We start from the raw sequence: 16,776 nt of genomic DNA on the forward strand, positions 1-16,776 counted from the left end.
AGCTATAGTACTTATTGGAGACTTCATATCTCTCAATCTGGGCATTTGCTTGAAATATTAACTTCAACTCTTGGAACATCTCATATGCTCCATGACGTTCAAAACGTCGTTGAAGTCCCGGTTCTAAGCCGTAAAGCATGGCACATTGAACTATCGAGTAGTCATCAGCTTTGCTCTGCCAGACGTTCTTAACGTCGTCAGTTGCATCAGCAGCAGGCCTGGCACCTAGCGGTGCTTCCAGGACGTAATTCTTTTGTGCAGCAATGAGGATAATCCTCAAGTTACGGACCCAGTCCGTGTAATTGCTACCATCATATTTCAACTTTGCTTTCTCAAGGAATGCATTAAAATTCAACGGAACAACATCACGGGCCATCTATCTACAATCAAACATAAACAAGCAAGATACTATCAGGTACTAAGTTCATGATAAATTTAAGTTCAATTAATCATATTACTAAAGAACTCCCACTTAGATAGACATTCCTCTAATCCTCTAAGTGATCACGTGATCCAAATCAACTAAACCATGTCCGATCATCACGTGAGATGGAGTAGTTTCAATGGTGAACATCACTATGTTGATCATATCTACTATATGATTCACGCTCGACCTTTCGGTCACCGTGTTCCGAGGCCATATCTGTTATATGCTAGGCTCGTCAAGTTAAACCTGAGTATTCTGCGTGTGCAACTGTTTTGCACCGGTTGTATTTGAACGTAGAGCCTATCACACCTGATCATCACGTGGTGTCTCAGCACGAAGAAGTTTCGCAATGGTGCATACTCAGGGAGAACACTTATACTTTGCTAATTTAGTGAGGGATCATCTTATAATGCTACCGTCAATCAAAGCAAGATAAGATGCATAAAGGATAAACATCACATGCAATCAATATAAGTGATATGATATGGCCATCATCATCTTGTGCTTGTGATCTCCATCTTCGAAGCACCGTCATGATCACCATCGTCACCAGCGCGACACCTTGATCTCCATCGTAGCATCGTTGTCGTCTCGCCAATCTTATGCTTCTACGACTATCGCTACCGCTTAGTGATAAAGTAAAGCATTATAGGGCGATTGCATTGCATACAATAAAGCGACAACCATATGGCTCCTGCCAGTTGCCGATAACTCGGTTACAAAACATGATCATCTCATACAATAAAATTTAGCATCATGTCTTGACCATATCACATCACAACATGCCCTGCAAAAACAAGTTAGACGTCCTCTACTTTGTTGTTGCAAGTTTTACGTGGCTACTACGGGCTTAGCAAGAATCAAACTTACCTACGCATCAAAACCACAATGATAGTTTGTCAAGTTGGTGCTGTTTTAACCTTCGCAAGGACCGGGCGTAGCCACACTCGGTTCAACTAAAGTTGGAGAAACTGACACCCGCCAGCCACCTGTGGGCAAAGCACGTCGGTAGAACCAGTCTCGCGTAAGCGTACGTGTAATGTCGGTCCGGGCCGCTTCATCCAACAATACCGCCGAACCAAAGTATGACATGCTGGTAAGCAGTATGACTTATATCGCCCACAACTCACTTGTGTTCTACTCGTGCAAATAACATCAACACATAAAACCTGGCTTTGATACCACTGTTGGGGAACGTAGTAATTTCAAAAAAAATCCTACGCACACGCAAGATCATGGTGATGCATAGCAACGAGAGGGGAGAGTGTTGTCCACGTACCCTCGTAGACCGAAAGCAGAAGCGTTATAACAACACGGTTGATGTAGTCGTACGTCTTCACGGCCCGACCGATCAAGCACCGAAACTATGACACCTCCGAGTTCTAGCACACGTTCAGCTCGATGACGATCCCCGGACTTCGATCCAGCAAAGTGTCGGGGAAGAGTTCCGTCAGCACGACGGCGTGGTGACGATCCTGATGTTCTACCGTCGCAGGCCTTCGCCTAAGCACCGCTACAATATTATCGAGGATTATGGTGGAGGGGGGCACCGCACACGGCTAAGAGATGTCAAGGACCTACTCCCACCGGGAGTAGGACTCCCTCCTTTCCTTGTCCAACTAGGAGAGGGGGAAGGAAGGGAGAGAGAAGAGGAAGGAAAGGGGGGGCGCCGCCCCCCCTCCTTGTCCAATTTGGACTAGAGGGGGAGGGGGCGTGCGGCCTGCCCTGGCCGCCCCTCCTCTGCTCCACTTTGGGCCCATGAGGCCCATTAACCCCCCGGGGGGTTCCGGTAACCCTCTGGTACTCCGGTTTTATCCGAAACTTCTCCGGAACACTTCCGGTGTCCAAATATAGCCGTCCAATATATCAATCTTTATGTCTCGACCATATCGAGACTCCTCATCATGTCTGTGATCACATCTGGGACACCGAACAACCTTCGGTACATCAAAATATATAAACTCATAATGAAACTGTCATCGTAACGTTAAGCGTGCGGACCCTACGGGTTCGAGAACAATGTAGACATGACCGAGACACGTCTCCGATCAATAACCAATAGCGGAACCTGGATGCTCATATTGGTTCCTACATATTCTACGAAGATCTTTATCGGTCAGACCGCATAACATCATACGTTGTTCCCTTTGTCATCGGTATGTTACTTGCCCGAGATTCGATCGTCGGTATCTTAATACCTAGTTCAATGTCGTTACCGGCAAGTCTCTTTACTCGTTCTGTAATACATCATCTCGCAACTAACTCATTAGTTGCAATGCTTGTAAGGCTTATGTGATGTGCATTACCGCGAGGGCCCAGAGATACCTCTCCGACAATCGGAGTGACAAATCCTAATCTCGAAATACGCCAACCCAACATGTACCTTTGGAGACACCTGTAGAGCTCCTTTATAATCACCCAGTTACGTTGTGACGTTTGGTAGCACACAAAGTGTTCCTCCAGCAAACGGGAGTTGCATAATCTCATAGTCATAGGAACATGTATAAGTCATGAAGAAAGCGATAGCAACATACTAAACGATCGTGTGCTAAGCTAATGGAATGGGTCATGTCAATCACATCATTCTCCTAATGATGTGATCCCGTTAATCAAATGACAACACATGTCTATGGTTAGGAAACATAACCATCTTCGATCAACGAGCTAGTCAAGTAGAGGCATACTAGTGACGCTTAGTTTGTCTATGTATTCACACAAGTATTATGTTTCCGGTTAATACAATTCTAGCATGAATAATAAACATTTATCATGATATTAGGAAATAAATAATAACTTTATTATTGCCTCTGGGGCATATTTCCTTCATTTGCTGGCTCTCTCCATGCTTGAAGGGAGATCGGGAGTTGGTCCTTCACAAGAACTCTGCACTGATGAATGAACTTGTCCGCAATCTTCTTAGGCGCTAATGGTTCGCCATTAGGTTTGATGGCCTTGATATTGTACTTTACGCCCTCCTTCAACTTTTTGTTCGGGCCTCATTTCCTGTTGCCTGAAGATTTGCTCGATCCGGATGGCTGAAAGAAGAAAGATCGATTCGTTAATATATCTTCAAGTCATTTAAAACATGCGATGATCACCAGATGTCTGCTTATATAAATATATATACCTCGCTGGTCTTTGTTGTTTCAAGATCAACATTTTCTTCGTCATCATCATAATCATAGTTCATGACTTCATCAATTCGGTCGTCGCGATCGAATATCATATCACCCTCCCCGGTGTTGTTTAGAAATTCAGAGCCGTCATAATCTTCTTCATTCTGATCATCATCTTGCCGCGAGGATGGCGTATGATATCGAACAGTGTCTCTTCTCCCTCTCTGCCGGTATTGTCCACCATAGCTTTTATTTAACTAATCCAAAAGAAATATAAAACAATTTAGTATTCAAATTACAATGCATGGATGCAATCAATTAATAAGGAAAAACTGAATCAATCATAGTACATAATAAGCATCATCGAATATAATCTCGAATATATCGTCTCGAATAATAGATATAATCTCGAATACATCGTCTCGAATAATATATATAATCTCGAATAAATCATCTCGAATATTATATATCGAATACATCACTAGCTAGCTAGCTAGCTATCTAGCAGCTAATAAAGATCGAATACTAAAGAGTAATCTAAGCCACTCGCGGTTCCTGAGGCGCGGGCGGTGGACAACCAAAGTGAAGAAACCATCACTGGATCATAGCTCGGGTGATCTCCCCAAAGAACCTGCCAGGTATTGGAGAACCTGACGTCCATAGAAGCCATGTAGCGTTGGACATGCTCGTCCTCCTCCCTGACACGGCGACGTACCACCTCCGGCGGGGCCGGCTCCCTCCGCACCGAAAGTGGCCCACGCGAACGCCACCAAAGGAGATGAGGGTCGACGACGGGACCCGGGGCCGGGTTCCTCACCAAGCGTCGCGCCCCTGAAGGTAGCACCTCCCAGTGCCAGCCCGGCGGAGCCCAATCCCGGACATGGGTCCTCTGAAACAGGACGTCGTCGCGAACGGTTCGACGGCGAGGATGCGGGCGGGGCATCGTCGACAACAAATACTATATGCCGCAAAAGTAAAGTAACATTTTTTAAATGATGGATTGTGATTTCATATATGCAAATTCTAAATTTTATAACTAAAAATATAAGAAACTAAAAAAACATCGATCATCGTCTAAAAATTTGAAATTAATCTAATTCATCAAGCTAAAACTAACATTTCCAAAATTTCTAACATTTCTATATAACGAACATTTCCATAACATTTGTATAAAAAACAGAAAAAACCTTTGACATTATATATATATTATAACTAACATTTCTATATACTATTTGACATTAATCTAATCTAATTAATTAATTCATCTAAAACTTTGTATGAAAAACAGAAAAACAGAAAAAACTAAAAACAGAAAAATTGTGTGTGTGCGCGTGTAGTGTGTGTGTGTGTGTGTGTGTGTGTGTGCATGTAGTGTGTGTGTGCACGCGCGTGTGTGTGCGCTACGGCCGGCGCCGGCGTGCGGTGGCTTTGATCGATTGGAGGAAGGAGAGGGGCCGGGGGAGGGGCTCACAGCGCGCGCGGGCGAGGTCGAGGCGATGGTGACGGCAAGGCGAGGTCGATCCAAGGCGACGGCGGCGAGGCGAGGGGACGGCGACGGGCCGGTGCGGCGACCAGGACAGGCCGGCGACGGGGGCGCCGCGGAGTCGACGGGGACGACGCGACGAGGACGGGGGCGTCGCGGAGTCGACGGGGACGGCGCGGGACGGGGCGGCGGCAGAGAGAAGTGGGAGATGAGAAACTGAAATTTTTCGAACTATTTTCTTATATAGGAGACACCTTTAGTACCGGTTGGAGCCACCAACCGGTACTAAAGGTCTGTTTTGGTCAGGCCAAGCGGCGGGAAGCGCACCCCTTTAGTACCGGTTGGTGGCACCAACCGGTACTAAAGACCCCCCCCCCTTTAGTCCGGTTGGTGCCACCAACTGGTACTAAAGGTGGTGCACTGGCGCAGGTGCGGTGCGGCAAGTTTTGTCCCACCTCGCTAGCCGAGGGGCGCCCGCACTGGTTTATAAGCCCCAGTGCGGTAGCTCTCTCGAGCTCCTCTCTTAAGCAGGCCTTCCGGGCCTACGTCTGCTGCTATGCCCTGATGGGCCTATTGGGCTAGCGGGCCTGCATCCTGGCCCAATTACAATTTGGGTTTCTAGTCGTATGCAGGCTGCTGTGGCCAGTAGGTGGGCTTTTTTCATTTAGTTTTTTCTTTTCTACTTTATTTATTTTGTTTTATTTATTTTTAGTTGTTTTTTGCTGTATTTAGAGTTTCTTTGTGAATATTTTTGCTTTAGGTACAAAAATTAGAAACTTTCTGTTAGTGCCGATAGTTTTCAAATTTGAATAGTTTAAATTTTGAATTATTTGAAATTTGTGTGAATCACTAGTTTGTGAATAACTTAACTTTAAAAATACATTTTTTTTAGTGATTCTTTTTTATTACGTTTAATATTAGTGTGTTTTATCATTATATTCAATTTAGCTGAAAAAATCAGTAAAGGCATGAAAGAATTTGTTTGCACATAAAATTTCTTTGCATTTCAAATGCCAAAACACATATTCACTGTGAATGGAGCAATTTCATCAAACTTTTCATAATCTTCTGACTTGTCTGTCTTGTCATCCACTCCCACGATGTTTCTCTTCCCAGAAAGAACTATGTGCCGCTTTGGCTCATCGTATGATGTATTCGCTTCCTTATCTTTTCTTTTTTTCAGCTTGGTAGACATGTCCTTCACATAGAAAACATGTGCCACATCATTGGCTTGGACGAATGGTTCGTCTGCATACGCAAGATTGTTGAGATCCACTGTTGTCATTCCGTACTGCGGGTCTTCCGTTACCCCGCCTCGTGTCATATTGACCCATTTGCACCGAAACAAAGGGACCTTCAAACCACGTCGATAGTCAAGTTCCCATATGTCCTATATATAACCATAATATGTTTCCTTTCCCATCTTGGTTTCTGCATCAAAGTGGACACCACTGTTTTGGTTGGTGCCCTTCTTATCTTGGGCGATCATGTAAAATGTATTACCATTTATCTCGTACCCTTTGAAAGTCATTATATTCGAAGATGGTAACTGGGACAGCAAGTACAGGTCATCTTCAATAGAGGCGTCATGCATGGTACGTGTCTGCAACCAGCTGGCGAAACTCCTGGTTTGTTCACGTGTAATCCAGTCATCAGACCGCTCCGGGTGTTTGGAGCGTAGCAAATTCTTGTGTTCATCCATATACGTAGCCACCAAGGCGGAATTCTGTAGAACTGTGTAGTGTGCTTCAGTGAGAGAATGTCCGTCCATACATATTATTTGTTCCCCTCCTAGCGTGCCTTTTCCATCCAGTCTGCCCTTATGCCGCGATTCAGGAACACCAATCGGCTTCAGGTCAGGAATAAAGTCAATACAAAACTCAATGACCTCCTCATTTCCATGGCCCTAGGAGATGCTTCCTTCTGTCCTAGCACGGTTATGAACATATTTCTTTAAGACTCCCATGAACCTCTCAAAGGGGAACATATTGTGTAGAAATACAGGACCCAAAATGTTAATCTCTTCGCATAGGTGAATTAGTACGTGCGTCATGATGTTGAAGAAGGATGGTGGGAACACCAACTCAAAATTGACAAGACATTGCACCAAATCATTCTCTAACCTTGGTATGATTTCTGGATCGATTACCTTCTGAGAGATTGCATTGAGAAATGCACATAGCTTCACAATGGCTAATCGAACGTTTTTCGGTAGAAGCCCCCTCAATGCAACCGGAAGCAGTTGCGTCATAATCACGTGGCAGTCATGAGACTTTAGGTTCTGGAACATTTTCTCTGCCATGTTTATTATTCCCTTTATATTCGACGAGAAGCCAGACGGTACCTTAATACTGAGCAGGCATTCAAAGAAGATTTCCTTCTCTTCTTTGGTAAGAGCGTAGCTTGCATGACCCTGATGTATGCCATCTTTTCCGTGCATACGTTGCTGGTCCTCCCATGCCTCAGGTGTATCTTTTGTCTTCCCATACACGCCCAAGAAACCAAGCAGGGTCACACAAAGATTCTTCGTCATGTGCATCACGTCGATTGCGGAGCGGACCTCTAGGTCTTTCCAATAGGGCAGGTCCCAAAATATAGATCTCTTCTTCCACATGGGTGCGCGTCCGTCAGCGTCATTCGGAATAGGTTGTCCACCGGGACCCATTCCAAAGATCACCTTCAAATCCTTGACCATATCATGTACATCAGCACCAGTACGGTGGCGAGGCTTCGTCCGGTGATCCGCCTCACCTTTGAAATGCTTGCCTTTCTTTCTTACGGGATGCCTGCTCGGAAGAAATCGACGATGTCCCAGGTACACATTCTTCTTACAATTAGCCAAATATATACTGTCGGTATCGTCCAAACAGTGCGTGCATGCGCGGTATCCCTTGTTTGTCTGTCCTGAAAGGTTACTGAGAGCAGGCCAATCATTGATGGTCACGAACAGCAATGCCTTTAGGTCAAATTCTTCCCCCATGTGCTCATCCCACGCACGTACACCTGTTCCATTCCACAGTTGTAAGAGTTCTTCAACTAATGGCCTTAGGTACACATCAATGTCGTTGCCGGGCTGCTTAGGGCCTTGGATGAGCACTGGCATCATAATGAACTTCCGCTTCATGCACAACCAAGGAGGAAGGTTATACAAACATAGAGTCATAGGCCAGGTGCTATGGTTGCTGCTCTGCTCCCCAAAAGGATTAATGCCATCTGCGCTTAGACCAAACCATACGTTCCTTGCGTCATCTACAAACTCCTTCCCGTACTTTCTTTCGATTTTTCTCCATTGCGACCCGTCAGCGGGTACTCTCAACTATCCGTCTTTCTTACGGTCTTCTCTGTGCCATCGCATCGCCTTGGCATGCTCTTTGTTTTGGAACAAATGTTTCAACCGTGGTATTATAGGAGCATACCACATCACCTTGGCAGGAATCTTCTTCGTGGGGCGCTCGCCCTCGACATCACCAGGGTCATCGCGGCTGATCTTATAGCGCAATGCACCGCATACCGGGCAAGCGTTCAAATCCTCGTACTCACCGTGGTAGAGGATGCAATCATTAGGGCATGCATGTATCTTCTGCACCTCTAACCCTAGAGGGCAGACAGCCTTCTTTGCTTCGTACATACTCTTGGGCAATTCGTTGTCCTTTGGAAGCATATTCTTTATCATTACCAGCAACTTTCCAAATCCCTTGTCAGATACACCATTCTCTGCCTTCCATTGCAGCAATTCCAGTGTGGTGCCCAACTTTTTCTTGTCACCTACGCAATTCAGGTACAACAATTTTTTGTGATCCTCTAACATGCGCTGCAACTTCTTCTTCTCCAAATAACTTGCGCAGTTTCTCTTTGCATCGGCAATGGCCCGACCTAGATCATCAATGGGCTCATCTGATGCCTCTTCTTCAGCTTCTTCCCGCATTGCCGACTCAGCTTCTTCCCGCATTACCGGCTCAGCTTCTTCCCCCATTGTTGTATCATCGTATTCAGGGAACCCATGGCCAGGATAGCTGTCGTCGTCCTCTTCTTCTTCATTGTCTTCCATCATAACCCCTCTTTCTCCGTGCTTGGTCCAAACATTATAGTGGGGCACGAAACCGGACTTAAACAGGTGGACGTGAATGGTTCTTGACTTAGAGTAATTTAATTCATTCTTACAGCCAGCACATGGACAAGGCATAAAACCATTCGCCCGCTTGTTTGCCTCAGCCTCAAGCAGAAAAGTTTGCACGCCATTAATGAACTTGGGAGAGCATCGGTCATCGTACATCCATTGCCGGCTCATCTTCAATACACAGCACCGAAAACACCAAATTAATACAATACATAAAGTTCATACAACACTTAAATGCAACAAACAAATAACTCTCTAACTAAAGCATTTAAATGCAATGACAAATGCGATCAAGATCGCAACTAAGGTAACAATTGATCCAACAGCATAATCATACCAGGCCTCACTATCAATGGCATATTTTCTAATCTTTCTAATCTTCAAGCGCATTTTCTCCATCTTGATCTTGTGATCATCGACGACATCAGCAACATGCAACTCCAATTCCATCTTCTCCCCCTCAATTCTTTTCAATTTTTCTTTCAAATACTCGTTTTCTCTTTCAACTAAATTTAACCTCTCGACAATAGGGTCGGTTGGAATTTCCGGTTCACATACCTCCTAGATAAAAATATCTATGTCAACTTGATGGGCATAATTTGTCATAAACACGAAATGCAACAAATAGTTTTAAAAGAGAATATACCACATCCGAATCATAACAAGGACGAGGGCCGACGGGGACGGATATCAAAACCATGACACTATGTATAACAAACAACGTACGGGTAAGATAATTATACGAGTAACTATATATCCAAATCACACAAACATCAATATTTTATATAAAATTTCATGAACAAGAGGCTCACCACAAGGTGGTGCCGGCGACGGGACGGTGCGGGCGATCGACGGTGGTTACGACGGAGATTTAGAAGGCACTAAGTAAACCACACCTACATATGGAAACTAAGTGTTATTTTGACCTCAATTTGCATATAAATCAAATACTACCACATATAATTCCTCCCAAATTACTAAAACCCACAATTAATCACTATATAAACCAATGCAAGAGCTAATCTAGCAATGAGAGATGAAAGGACAAAGTTGCTAACCTTTGTGATCATTTGAATGGATGGGGGCCTGCAAATCTTGACGAATTTTGGGCAAAATTGGTGATGAACTCGAGAGGAAGAAGGGAAGAACAAAGGAGAGGGAGAGGGGAAAGGGGGAAGAACAGAGTGCGGGTGGTCGAAGGGTTTATATAGGATGACCTTTAGTACCGGTTCGTGCCACGAACCAGTACTAAAGGTGTTGGAGGGGCCCCACTCTGACAACATCCTGCCACCACTTTCATTAGTACCGGTTCGTGGCACGAACCGGTGCTAAAGGTTCGCCACGAACCGGTACTAAAGAGCTCCTCCCGCCTAGCCGTTGGAACCGGCACTAATGGACACATTAGTGTCGGTTCTGTTACAAACTGGGACTAATGTGTCTCACATTTGACCCTTTTTCTACTAGTGTGATGCGATCTCCCGAACACCGTCCGGCGGTAGAGTTAGGTCATGCTCGTCACGACCGTGCGGCGCACCTGACATAGGCTCGAATCCGTCAGAGATCGAGTCTCCACGGATGTCGGCAGTGTAGTTTAAGCTTCCAAACCCGACCTGATGGTCAGGGGCGTAGCTTTCGATAGGCTCTAGACGGCCAAGCGAGTTGGCCCGCAGATTGAAGCCGCCGGATGTGAAGATCTGTCCGGGGAGGGAATCCTCGCTCCGGGCCGCATCGCTCCCGATGATTGATGGAGCCATCAAGCCTTTATCACGACGACACAGTGGAACTCTCAATGAAAGCACCAATGTCGGTGTCAAAACCGACGGATCTCGGGTAGGGGGTCCCGAACTGTGCGTCTAAGGCGGATGGTAACAGGAGGCAGGGGACACGGTGTTTACCCAGGTTCGGGCCCTCTCGATGGAGGTAATACCCTACTTCCTGCTTGATTGATCTTGATGATATGAGTATTACAAGAGTTGATCTACCACGAGATCGTAGAGGCTAAACCCTAGAAGCTAGCCTATGGTATGATTGTTGTTGTCCTACGGACTAACCCCTCCGGTTTATATAGACACCGGAGGGGGCTAGGGTTACATAGAGTCGGTTACAATGGGAGGAAATCTTCATATCCATATCGCCAAGCTAGCTTTCCACGCCAAGGAGAGTCCCATCCGGACACGGGACGAAGTCTTCAATCTTGTATCTTCATAGTCCAACGGTCCGGCCAAAGGATATAGTCCGGCTGTCCGGATACCCCCTAATCCAGGACTCCCTCAGCGCCGGTCTTCATCACACTGTCGGGTTCCTCGCCTACTTCGAGCATCGCCGCCGCGCTCCTAACCTAGCCGCCGCCGCCGCTATCCTCATAGCCGCTGTCGTCGCCCGTCCACCTCCTTCGTCTTCGTCCAGCACCGGCCCATCGCCAGTGTCGCCGTCATCTACCCCGACCACTTCTTCTACTCCAACACCCGCGGGCGACATCGGCCCCGCGCCGATTGGCGCTGCAACTGTCGTCGAGTCCTTCTCTGCTGGTTTCTTTGACTTGTTCGACATGGCGCACAGCTCGTGCAGGTCCCAGTTTATGCATGCCCGGTGCTGGCAACACCAAAGCGTGCCTTCGTCCACAACGTGTCCCCGAGCCTGGCAAACCTGGTGCGATGCTTCGTCAACCTCGTCTTCGTCCGTCTATGCATGCCCGGTGCTGGCAACACCGGTGCGTGCCTTCGTCTACGATGTGTCCCCGGACTTGGCAACCCCGGCGCGACGCATCGTCAACAACATCTTCTTCCCGGCGCATCACTACTTCGACACCACTGCGCCCATGCTAACTCGGCACCTCCTTGCGCCTGCGGATCAACGACGACTCCCTCGACACCAGCTACCCCGACTCAACATCGACCACTGCATTCTTCGCACGGCTACCTCGACCACAGCTACACCACCCTATGCTCTAGGCTACCTCGACATCGGCACAAAGGGTTATCATCCGCTTGAGCAACTCGTCGGCTTCCTCTATAGTCAACGCGTCCGCGGCGTGACACCGTCCACGACGCTCCCGCTAGGACTGTGGGGGGATGTCAGTCTGTCGGCTGCTATTCTCTCCAGTCTGACCGTCTGCGTCGCTCCTGTTGTTCGCAACGCTACCGCTACGACTGCGGGGAATGTTAGAGATATATTTGGGTTACATATGTTCGGTAGTCTAGAATTTATAATCCGTCTCCTACCTTATCTCTAGGAGAGGCGTCTTGCCCTCCAAGTCTTGTACTAAATATATAAACTCGCCCTCGAGGCTCAATAATACATCCATCATATTCCGCCAGTCCCTCTCTCTCCCTTCTAACACTTACAAATATTCTAACCATTTATATGAAAAACGTATACAAAAAATCTACCAAATGTGTGAAAAAGTTGATCATGTATTTAAGAAAAATGTTAATCAAGCTTTTGAAAAAATTATTGACCATGTAATAAAAAAATGTTAAACTTGTATTTGCAAAATAATAAATGCGTATTGACAAAAAGTTAACCATGTATTAAAATAAGTTAAACATTTATTTGAAAAATGTTGAATATATATACAAAAACTGTTAACCATATATTAAAAAAATTGAACATGTATTTTAAAAAGTTAAATATGTATAAAAAAGTTATTAATCACGTATTAAAAAAATTAAAATTGTATTTGAAAAGAAGTTAAATGTGTACATTAAAAATGTTAACGATATATTAAAATATGTTGAACTTGCATTTGAAAAAAGTTAAATGTGGATAGAAAAAATGGTGACCTTGTATTAAGAAATGTTAAGCATGTATTTGAAAAATGATAATCAAACATTTGAAAAATATTAAATATGTATAGAAAAAGTATTTACCATGTATTGTAAAAATATAAATATGGTATCTAAAAATATTAATAATGCATTTAAAAAATGTTAAAATTGTTTAGAAAAAGGTCTTAGATATAAACCAAAAATGTGTATAGAAAAAGGAAACCTGGGAGAGAAGGGAAAACCGATGATAAACGAAAAAGAAAGAAAGAAAACCCAAAGAAAATAAAGAAAATGGATAGAAAAGAGAAGTTAAGGAAAAAATTAGTGAAAACCGATAAAGAAATAAAGGAAGATTTTGAAAACAACGAAAAATTTAAAGAAAAGATCCTGGGAAAATAGAAAAAAAATAACCAGAGAAAATCTATGGAAAATAAAAAGGAAAAACCCCAGAAACATAGTGGAAAAACTGGCTCTTTTCGCGTCAAGTAGGTAGCTCTCCTACTACTTAACACCAACCGGATGCAGCGCTGGGTGTTATAGGAGACCAGGGTTCCGGGAGCTCCTAATTGGCGCTGCGGGCGCCAGTTCCCCTAGCTGGCGCCCACGCACCATCTCCCCGTGGGCCGGCCCATATAGGGATGTATTGAAAATGTTGGCCATGTATTAAAAATGTTAAACTTGTATTTAAAAAATTATACAAGAAGTTGAAAAATGTTAGACATGTATAGAAAAAGTATTTACCACATATTCTAAAAATATAAATATGGTATTTGAAAATGTTAATAAAGCATTGGAAAAATTTAAACATGTTCAGAAAAAGGTATTAGATATATACCAAAAATGTCTATATAAAAAAGAAACCCGAGAGAGAAGGGAAAACCGATGATAAACGAGAATGAAAGAAACAAAACCGAAGAAATATGAAGAAAAAGGATAGAAAAGAAAAGTTAAGAAAAAATGAGTGAAAACCAAGAAAGAAATAAAGAAAACTTTTAAAAAACAACGAAAATAGGAAAGAAAAGAACCTGTGGAAATAGAAAAAACTCAGAGAAAAACCTGTCGAAAAACTAGTGAAAACACCCGGGAAACCCAATGGAAAAACTGGCTCATTTCGCATCAAGTAGGTAAGCTCCAACCGGATGCAGCTCTGGGCGTCTTAGGAGACCAGGGTTCCACCCCTTACGCGCTCCCCTTTTCATTCACTTATTTCATTTAACCGTGCGCGAATGGGCCAGCCCGACCGATTGCTGTAGACGCTTCAGTAAGACTGAAGAAAAACTCGCTGTGAGCGAGATATAGCCTTTTAATTCTCTGCACGCGATGACATGGGCCGTCTGACTCCGGTTCCACGTTGTGCTAAACTTGGGCCCGTAACGCGTTAGAGTTCTCGAAACAAAAAGGGTGATCTCCCATCGATACAAGCCGAGGAGCGAGGAAGGGGTACGTATCGTCATCGATCGATCATGGCGGCGGCGCTTCGACTACAGGCGGCGGCGAGGATGCTCCAGCGATCTCCGGCGGAGCAACGGCTCCGGCTGCTGCCACGGCTCTTGCACGGCGCCGGTTCACCGTCGACCCCCTCCGCTGCTGCCGAGGTACGTACCTACATGCTCCATCATCTCACGAAACTAAAATAGACAAAGACGTACTTTTTCTCATTAATTAAAGCCTCGTATATACAAGTACTCACTCGTGCTGCGTTGCGTCCGTTCGTCACCAGAGGCTCTCGTTGGTGCAACTGCACGACAGGCAGCAGGAGCTGTCAGAGGAGCTGTACCCCGTGCTGCTCGAGCTAGACAAGAGAATACTAGGCAAACACCACAAGGCCACCGGCTTGATCTTCCACACCAGATACTCGGATCTGCTCGGGATCGTCACCAAGCACGTCGATCCTAGACCAAACGACTCCAACTGGTACGTAAGTATGGTACATACTACCTCTGTCCTGGTTTATTGGTCCCTTCATAATTTATGCCAAATTTTGATCAAAGATTTAAATAATAGAATGTTAATGCATGTCAACAAAAAATATATCGTTGGATTTGTATTTAAATTTAATTTTCAATAATATGATATGCATAAATATTTTGTTAGTTAAATTTATGGTCAAAATTTGGCACGAAATACAATGAAGACCAATAAACCAAGAGAAAGATAGTACATACATACATACACACCTATTTTCTCTGCGCTCTTGTTAGTTGATCAGTAGTCTTTTCTTTCATATGCATGCTTGCAGGCGGTGGTTTCGAGCCAAAGTGATATTGTCCAATGGGTGCGCATGGTTGGTGGGTCTGGGTTTCCTACATTGCATGTGCTTCCATGATCTGCTTGCGGAAGAAGAAGAAGAAAATGATGTAGATAAAGAGGAGTGATAAAATTTCATATATCTCGATTGGTGTCAGGTCTTTAGTTGCTCTATAGTTTATACATCATGTTTTTATCATTCAGGTCTTTTCTGGAATGCAAGGGATCTAGGAGATCCTCACACACAAACCTTTATTGCTAATTGTATTTGACATTATAACTTTACTTTGGTTGGTGTATCTCTCAAACTAAAAAGCAATCTTTTACATATATGTTTTTAAACAAAAATTAGTGATCACACTAATTTTGAGTGTATTTTTTGTCCCGCTGGGTGTTAATACTAATGCTTGTAAGGTATTAGATTCGAAAATGAAGTTGGCATTTATTTTGTTAGAGCTCTGGTAAAACATTCAAACAAAACAATGAAGTTTGCGAAAAATTTTGGTGGAGCTCAGGCTCCATGGCACCCGTCTTACTATTCATGCGCTTAAATCATAATTTAAAGTTTCAAAAAATTCTTAAAAACATACACATGAACATAGAGATGGCCATCAGGGGCTCCATAAATCTGCTGTGACCCTCCAGGGGCGTGGAGCATGGCGGGGAAGAAGCAATGCTAGGGAGATGGACGTGCACGGTACATGACGCTGTCGACACTACCCTCGTGGTGGCCAGAGATGGCAGACGGTCTTCGGATGCCTTCAGCGCCACCTTAGGATCCGAAGTTAGGATTAGGAGTGTAAGCTATGTTGTTAGCTCTTTCTAACAACCTCAAACCCCCTTTATATTATTCCCGCGCTTAGGAACTGGACCAAAACCAAGTAGTTGGTTCGGTGCCCCCGATCATGGCACTTATGAGGGAGTTGTCGGCTCCCCTTTACCCTCTCAGTTTGTTACAACTGGAGATTAATTCCAACACCCACCCCTTAATCATGAGGTTAACAAACATCATAAGCCCACTCTCAATAGAAATAACGCAAGGTAAGGTGTTGCAATGACCAGTGAAATGCTACTGAACCTCAGTGCCTACAGTACATCATTCTATTTTGGAAAGGACGATATATTGCTTTATGGCTGTTAGTTCATTTAATGGTTCTTGTTTCCATGAGAAAAAGGCTCCTAAGCCTATGTCAGCAACACCATCATAAAATAATGGGTGGTAAGCCTTTAGTAAGCGGAACCGCAAAACTTATAAATACAACATCTTATGTTTGATCCTAGAATATCTTTCACAATGCAGACATAATGTCAATGTCTTTGGCAACACAAATTGACTAGTTGTTACTCGCATAGAGAACTGTGTGATCATAGTCGCAGTGAGTGGTTTAGAGATATTGTGTACCACTCTTAACTTTGGAAATAATGTTATTTCAACATCTTGACATGCCAAAAATTGCATATGATGATGCCATGGTTGTTATTTAGGAGCTTTTCCATGATAAAGCTCATTGCGCGAGGTGCGGATGTATCATGACGTCAAATTCTGAATATCCGTATACCTCACCAAAACAATGTCTGACTAACCCACAATTATGAGGTTATCAGACTCATTATCGACG

General features: G+C 44.3%; 1 protein-coding gene and 1 long non-coding RNA gene across 2 annotated transcripts; one reads left to right on the forward strand and one right to left on the reverse strand.

The window, feature by feature from the left end:
• Positions 1-9,508: 9,508 nt before the first annotated feature.
• LOC147993048 (uncharacterized) lies at positions 9,509-10,041 on the reverse strand. Its single transcript, XR_015610056.1, has 3 exons — positions 9,956-10,041; positions 9,790-9,847; positions 9,509-9,704 (listed from the first exon to the last, which is right to left on the reverse strand). It is a non-coding gene; the product is annotated as an uncharacterized LOC147993048 (long non-coding RNA).
• Positions 10,042-14,356: 4,315 nt separating this feature from the next.
• LOC147993049 (uncharacterized) lies at positions 14,357-15,285 on the forward strand. The gene is made up of 3 exons (XM_087533353.1): positions 14,357-14,505; positions 14,631-14,824; positions 15,150-15,285. Exons 1-3 carry the CDS (start codon positions 14,374-14,376, stop codon positions 15,283-15,285), a joined length of 462 nt encoding a protein of 153 aa, XP_087389479.1. The 5' UTR covers positions 14,357-14,373.
• Positions 15,286-16,776: the final 1,491 nt, after the last annotated feature.

The sequence above is a fragment of the Triticum urartu genome, chromosome 1A (assembly GCF_056163025.1).
Source record: "Triticum urartu cultivar PI428250 chromosome 1A, HENAU_Tu73, whole genome shotgun sequence".
NCBI classification, from domain to species: domain Eukaryota; kingdom Viridiplantae; phylum Streptophyta; class Magnoliopsida; order Poales; family Poaceae; genus Triticum; species Triticum urartu.